The sequence below is a fragment of the Protomyctophum bolini genome (genome assembly GCF_963924005.1).
Source record: "Protomyctophum bolini genome assembly, chromosome: 5".
NCBI classification, from domain to species: domain Eukaryota; kingdom Metazoa; phylum Chordata; class Actinopteri; order Myctophiformes; family Myctophidae; genus Protomyctophum; species Protomyctophum bolini.
In genome coordinates, this window is record NC_137866.1 from 7,022,959 (window position 1) to 7,030,458 (window position 7,500).

Genomic DNA, 7,500 nt, shown 5'->3' on the forward strand with positions numbered 1-7,500 from the left:
GGGAGAGGGGTGTATAGCTGAAAGTTGACCACCAAGTGATACACTTTCACTGCTGATCAATATAGTGAAGAGAAGAGTCAGAATTAAGACGCATGCATGATTGCGATCGTGGGCCCTCGATACGTGACAATGCACTCACAGTGCATCGTGGGACTTGTAGTATTATGGTGGTCCGTGCAATATACCATGAGGGCCAGTTATAATACTAATTAAATATCATCCCGCGGGCCAAAGATAATTCATTCACGGGCCTGATTTGGCCCCCGCGGGCCTTGAGTTTGACATAGTTGTCTCCACCAGGCCGAAGGCATGGGGGTAGAGTATGTTTTGCACTCCGTCCCATTCGTATACTAATGCATGTCAAACTGGTACTTGAAATTAAATGGGTTGAGAATCACTGCGTAAAAATCTTCTCAGTTTGATTGATTGATTGATTGATTGATTTATTAACAGTTTGCAGAATTACAGTACATTTCAAGTACAACTCAATACAAAAAAAACTGTTAACTGTGAGTGGATGACACCATAAAGCATAATTGCACTTGTTTACAATAGGGATTTGCACGTCTTAAGGACTGTTGGTAGGGCGTTCCACATTTTGTCATATAGGAGCAGAATTAATTTAGACCCTTGTTTGTGCTGAATCTGGGTTTGTTGAACTCCCTCTGGTGGTGTGGGTTTTGTCTTGGTGGTGTATAGTGAATCTTGTGGACCAGACCCATTGCAAGGTGCTGTACTCTGTCGTCAACCCTAAGCCATTCCAGCCTGTCAAAGTGGACTCTGGAGCCTAGTTTTAAGGGCCTTTAGAGGTGCTGTGGTACCAAGAGGTGGATGCATAGTCAAAGAAACCTTGTACAAGGGCTCCTGTTAGGGTCTTCAAGGTGTTTTTGTTGACCAGTGAGGAGATCCTGTATAGGAATCTTGTTCTTTGGTTGACTTTTTTGATTACGTTGGTGGCCTACCTGGGTATAGGTAATTTCATCTTTTCGTGTTCTTCATGTTCAGTTCATTTTCAGTTCCTCATGAAAACTGAGATCGATTCGGTATGGGACCTTATATTATTTATCATCTTATTTATCCGTGTTTTTACAAGATGTCATGTCAGTAGTATTTCTAATACCTGCCCAATAGCCCACATCTTGGCTGCTGATGTGGGGACAGGTTAGCCTGCTATTTCAGTAGACTATTATAGTTGATTGTTTAATAATGTTTTTATGTTTTTAAAGTCTAATGTAAATATAAATCAATATAATTAAATATTGTGCCCATTTAAAGAACCACTCGGATTCACAATCAGAACTCTTTATGTCGCTCATTTGGAAAACAAAATTCTACTTCAAAAGTTGAGTGGATAGCATACCAATACATAAACAATAAGTTGAACGGAAACTTCAACTTATTGCTTCAACTTATTGCTTCAACTTATTGCTTCAACTTATTGCTTCAACTTATTGCTTCAACTTATTGCTTCAACTTATTTCTTCAACTTATTGCTTCAACTTATTTCTTCAACTTATTGCTTCAACTTATTTCTTCAACTTATTTCTTCAACTTATTGCTTCAACTTATTTCTTCAACTTATTGCTTCAACTTATTCCCGGCCTTGCGCCGCAAGGCTGCGGCAGACGTAAAGAGTGTCCCTTATTATTTCAAGATCTCAAAGGTGGCAACTCTAGGTGGGCAGGCAATATTAAACTTATATTTTGAAAAAACAGTAGAGTGTTAATACGACTGCGTGTCACATTGCGATGTGTCGTGAGCTCATAGATGAAAGTATAGACGTTCAAATGGCCGTCAGCGGGAAAGCGCAACAGCTTGGATTAATGGCGTGGCTGTGTGTAGCGGCGTTTCACATCCGTCACTGCCATGACTCACACGATGAATTGCCGCACGCTGGCAACATTTGTCTTTTAATTATTATGGCTCCTATAGCTTAATGAGGTGAAACGAGGACAAATCTCTCTCTCTGTCTCTCTGTCTCTCTCTCTCTCTCTCTCTCATCAGGAAGGAACAGTGGGGTCAGTCCGTATATCAGGTCTGGTCCGTTCTGCTGACTCAGACGCGGCAGGAGAGCAGGGAGCACGCGGCGCTCAGCGAGACCTGCTGCAACACGCTCACACAGCGCCTGGCGCACAGCACCGAGGACGCACAGCGGCTTCACAAACGGGTGGGTGAGGGGCAGGACAGCCCTGCTATACCCCTAACCCTATAACCCTAACAGGGTGGGTGAGGAGCAGGACAGCCCTGCTATACCCCTAACCCTATAACCCTAACCCTTACAGGGTGGGTGAGGAGCAGGACAGCCCTGCTATACCCCTAACCCTATAACCCTAACCCTTACAGGGTGGGTGAGGAGCAGGACAGCCCTGCTATACCCCTAACCCTATAACCCTAACCCTTACAGGGTGGGTGAGGAGCAGGACAGCCCTGCTATACCCCTAACCCTATAACCCTAACCCTTACAGGGTGGGTGAGGAGCAGGACAGCCCTGCTATACCCCTAACCCTATAACCCTAACAGGGTGGGTGAGGGCAGGACAGCCCTGCTATACCCCTAACCCTATAACCCTAACCCTTACAGGGTGGGTGAGGGCAGGACATAGCACTGCCCACTGCCCTGCTATACCCCTAACCCTACAGGGTGGGTGAGGGCAGGACAGCCCTGCTATACCCCTAACCCTAACCCTACAGGTTCCCAAAGTGGAGTCCGGGTACCTGAGGGAGTTCCAGGGGGTACCCAGCTAAATGATAGTTTGGAACCAAATGGACCCTTATAGGTCTGTAACTCAGAGATTGTACAAATGGAACCAAATGGACCCGTTAAGATAACATTGATTTTACAATATAAATTGGTGTCTCAGAGACAGAAAAATCTTCTCTTATGAGTCCCTGGCATGTCTTTTTCAAATGGGGGTCAGGGTTAGTGTCAATTTGGGGGTCCTTGACCTGAAAAAGTACCACTGGAGTAGATACAGTAATACAAAAGAATGCATTTTTGAACTTGCTGCCACCTACTGTATGACGCTGACATAACTGTGTGTTGTGTCTACTCGTCAGAGCAAGGAGCTCGCAGTCCAGATGCAGGACGACCTTGTGAAAGTCACCATTGAACTGCAGACTGTGAGTCCAAACTTCACACACACACACACACACACACACACACACACACACACACACACCCAATGAGTGTTTTCTTTGCAAAACTAATGCTTGGAATGGATTCAGCATCAAGAAGAAAAACCCCTATAGTTTGACATGTCACATGCTAGATAAAGATTGATGACATTGGTCACATATTCAAGGTTCAAGGTTGTCTTTATTTCGTCTCCCTTGAGAGAAATTTGTCTTGGAGACAGGACCACAGCTGCATACATATAAACATACGTATAATCACATAGACAGAGACATTACAGCAAAACAAAACAAATACACCCCTGGTGCGTACACCCCGTTAAGGTACCAATTACCCATTCAACATTTTTATAGAGAGAGGAATGAAAGAGTGTTTATATCTGTTGTACTTGCACTGTGGCATCCTGTACCTTCTTCCTGATCTCATTAATTCATATTCGGAATACAGAACATGTGAGGGGTCAGAGGTTATATTCTTAGCTTGCCTTACTACAGTCTGTTCAAAAATGGCTTGGGGAGTCATCGGGGGGGAAGACAGGCCCATGATCTTCCCAGCCATTTTCGCAACTCTTGCAACTTGAGCTTTATATTTCACAGTCATATTATGCCAATTATGAAAATTGCTCAACATATGCAAGTTAGCATCCGGCAGTTTCTACATGCTGAGGACCCATACTAAACATTTCTAACATAAAACGTTGGTGTACTCAACATGTCCGGGTTCATTTTTTGGCTACTAGGCTATATAGGGAGATTTGTTCTATTTCTATACATTTTCTGACTTGTTCTATTTGGACATTGAAAATGATAAACATACAGTTTTAGGGGTCCCCTTTTGGCGTTTTAAGCATTATGATATCGTTTTTTTTTTTTTAATCTTAAAAATTTGGCGCAATATTTATTCTTTCAGAGCACACATTTTTAACTCAAATCTTTGCTTTTTGGGGGTCCCTGGAACAACATATTTTCAGATGGGACTCCGTGGCCAAATATATACAGATAATTCTGTGGGTCCTTGACATGGAAAAGGTTGAGCACCGCTGACATATAGAAACATAGGTTTTTCAGAAAACTGTTCAGAAGCCTTTTTTCATTTGTTTGTAGAATCAGCTTCAGGTCTTAACCCATTTTGGGGCGGGAACCCCTTTTGGTGATTCATTATGTTACACTTTAGCTATTGAAAAATAGCAGATCTACAAGCTCATAGCGTGGCACCGAGTGGCGCCACTGCTATTTATTTATTTTTCGTGAAAATGCGTCACAAATCTTTGTATACATGTATATATATACTCTTTCACAGTGAACGTTTTTAACTCAAATCTTTGCTTCTCGGGGGTCCCTGGAACAACATATTTTCAGATGGGGGGTCGGTGACATGAAAAACCTTCAGAACCACTGATATCGAAACATCGAAAACTGTCATGATTTAGAAGGCATTTGTAGAATCGAACGTAGGTCTAAATAGGTTAATGGGTTAAAATCTGTGGGGGAAAAAAACAGCTAATAGTGCGTTGATCATTTCCATACAAATGAAATCTAAAGCCTATATATGTAACGCGTATACTGTACCAAAATAGAGGGTATATGAGTTATACGGGGTGATAATGTTTCTGAAAATGGATTTGATATTTGTTTCTTGCGGTTGTCCTGACGGAAAAGGCTCTGAAGACATACAACCAGTACCACACGGACTGCCTGACCGCCGAGGGCAAGCTGAAGGAGGCCGAGCGATTGGAGGAGAGGCAAACGGGGAAGTCAGCTGACCTTGGCCTGGTCCAATCGGTAGGGCAGAGGCGGAGTTCAGTCAAGAAGATGGAGAGACTAATGGAAAAGGTAAAGGGTGTGTGTGTGTGTGTGTGTGTGTGTGTGTGTGTGTGTGTGTGTGTGTGTGTGTGTGTGTGTGTGTGTGTGTGTGTGTGTGTGTGTGTGACTGAGTGTGGGTGTGTGTGTGTGTGTGACTGAGTGTGGGTGTGTGTGTGTGTGACTGAGTGTGGGTGTGTGGCGTGTGCACGCGCGCGTGCCTCTGTGTTTGTGGTTTGAAAGAGGCACAGGAAGTCTTAAAAGTGGCCCGCATTGCACACAGTTTCCTGTTACTGCATCTTGACTGCTGTGTGTGTGCACGTGTTCATCAGCCAGTGAACTAATCTGTGCATGTGTAACACGTACGTGCACGTTCTCAATAGTGATCATCTCAATATGGCGAGCATGTGTCTGTGCACGACACGTTATAGTGTCAATGTGTTATCTCACTCAATGTGTTCATTTAACGTCTCTGTGTGCCCTCTCTGACTTTGTCCTGTGTGCGTGTGTGTGTGTGTGTGTGTGTGTGCGTGCAGAGGCACGGCAGAGTGCAGGAGACACAGCTGAAGTGCACCAAGGCTCGCAACGACTACCTGCTGAACCTCTCTGCGACAAACGCCGCCATGAACAAGTACTACCTGCAGGACGTCAGCACTCTGATCGACGTAAGAGACACACACACACGTCTCTGATGGTCTACGTCGAGTAGAAAATTGCAAATTAGTTTAGGGATAAAGGGTTAAGGGGTGTAGGCGCAAGATATAGCCCCTCTGTCTATTTGCTCAGACACTATATGGGTGCGTTCGGAAATGCGCACCGGGGAATGTGGTCAGTTTGTTGAGTGTGGTGGGCGGTGACGTCACAGAGTGCATTCAGTTATTACTTATTTTTACGAACGACCACAGCTGTGGCGCGTTCACACGATTCACACCGGACGACCCCAGCTTCAAGGTATAGGGTCGCTCAGTGCCCCTCAAAAATAGTCGGGGAAAGAGTGACAGAGCTTCCAAATTCCATGCTGCTCAATGTTTTACCACTAAGTTTAGCTTGAGGTCCCCTCGAGAGACCCGGAAAAGAAATCCCCCGTTCATTTTCCTCGTAGACTTTTCAGAAAGTATTTATTTAAAGACGTTTAACGCCACGGCGGACAAAGCCAACTCTTGTCGTGACAAATCATGACAACAAACGCAATGTTTTTCGGGCCAAACAAAGAATTAGAAAGTAGAAAAGAAACGGCAGGTTATACAACACTTTTTTTGTTGTTGTTTTTCTTCTTTGTAATTTTTTGTTTGGTCCAAAGTATTGTGTGTGTTGTCATGATTTGTCGCTACTCGAGTTGGCTTTGTGGTTTTTCTTCTTTGTAATTATTTGTTTGGTCCAAAGTATTGTGTGTGTTGTCATGATTTGTCGCGACTCGAGTTGGCTTCGTACGACGCTTAAAAGGTCTTATACTAAAAATACTTTCTGAAATGCCCATGGGGGAAAAATGCATTGGGACTCATTTCCTGGGGCCTGGCGTCGTCATGAAAGGCGGACTCGACGTAGCTGCGGGGTTTAAACCCTCACCGGGCGCACCTCTTCTACTACAGTGAACGGCAGAGTGGCTGATGTTAGTCTGCCTCAGTCAAACATTACTCTTTTACCTGCTTTTTACTAACACTACAAAGATGCCCAGAACAGCGAGATGAACCTGTGTGTTCCTGAAAGATACATAACGTCAGTCCCAATGCCCAATCGTTCTGTTTTATGAACACAAGGCTGCTGTACTTTATATACCTCATTAAATGCTTAGTATGAGGTATAAAATACAGCAGCCTTGACCTATAGGCTTCCACCTCTCTCTCTCTCTCTCTCTCTCTCTCTCTCTCTCTCTCTCTCTCTCTCTCTCCTCTCTCTCTCTCTCGTCCCCCCGTGCCAGTGCTGCGACCTCGGCTTCCACCTCTCCGTGGAGCGGCTGACGCGGTGCTACCTGGCCGCCCGGGGGCGTGTCCAGAAGACGGAGGAGGCGGGGCTCCGGCAGCTGGAGGCGGCCGTGACGTCGCTGGACCAGGGCGGGGACCGGGACGCCCTGCTGCAGCAGCACGACACGGCCTTCTGCCTGCCGTTCAAGTTCAACTACCACCCGCACGAGGGAGACCAGGTCAGGCTTCCATACATATATATCCCACCCGCACGAGGGAGACCAGGTCAGGCTTCCATACATATATATCCCACCCGCACGAGGGAGACCAGGTCAGGCTTCCATACATATTACCACCTGCACGAGGGAGACCAGGTCAGGCTTCCATACATATTACCACCTGCACGAGGGAGACCAGGTCAGGCTTCCATACATATTACCACCTGCACGAGGGAGACCAGGTCAGGCTTCCATACATATTACCACCCGCACGAGGGAGACCAGGTCAGGCTTCCATACATATTACCACCTGCACGAGGGAGACCAGGTCAGGCTTCCATACATATTACCACCCGCACGAGGGAGACCAGGTCAGGCTTCCATACATATATCCACCCGCACGAGGGAGACCAGGTCAGGCTTCCATACATATTACCACCTGCACGAGGG

At 45.6% G+C, this 7,500-nt stretch overlaps 1 protein-coding gene across 2 annotated transcripts in view; it reads left to right on the top strand.

The window, feature by feature from the left end:
- arhgap4b (Rho GTPase activating protein 4b) overlaps positions 1–7,500 on the top strand; it is a 48,878-nt gene that overhangs the window by 13,056 nt on the left and 28,322 nt on the right. For both annotated transcript variants that reach the window (XM_080763070.1, XM_080763071.1), the window contains exons 4-8: positions 2,005–2,167; positions 3,057–3,119; positions 4,791–4,964; positions 5,468–5,596; positions 6,850–7,071. In XM_080763070.1, coding sequence (XP_080619196.1) covers positions 2,005–2,167; positions 3,057–3,119; positions 4,791–4,964; positions 5,468–5,596; positions 6,850–7,071 — 751 coding nt within the window. The remainder of the gene's footprint in view (positions 1–2,004; positions 2,168–3,056; positions 3,120–4,790; positions 4,965–5,467; positions 5,597–6,849; positions 7,072–7,500) is intronic.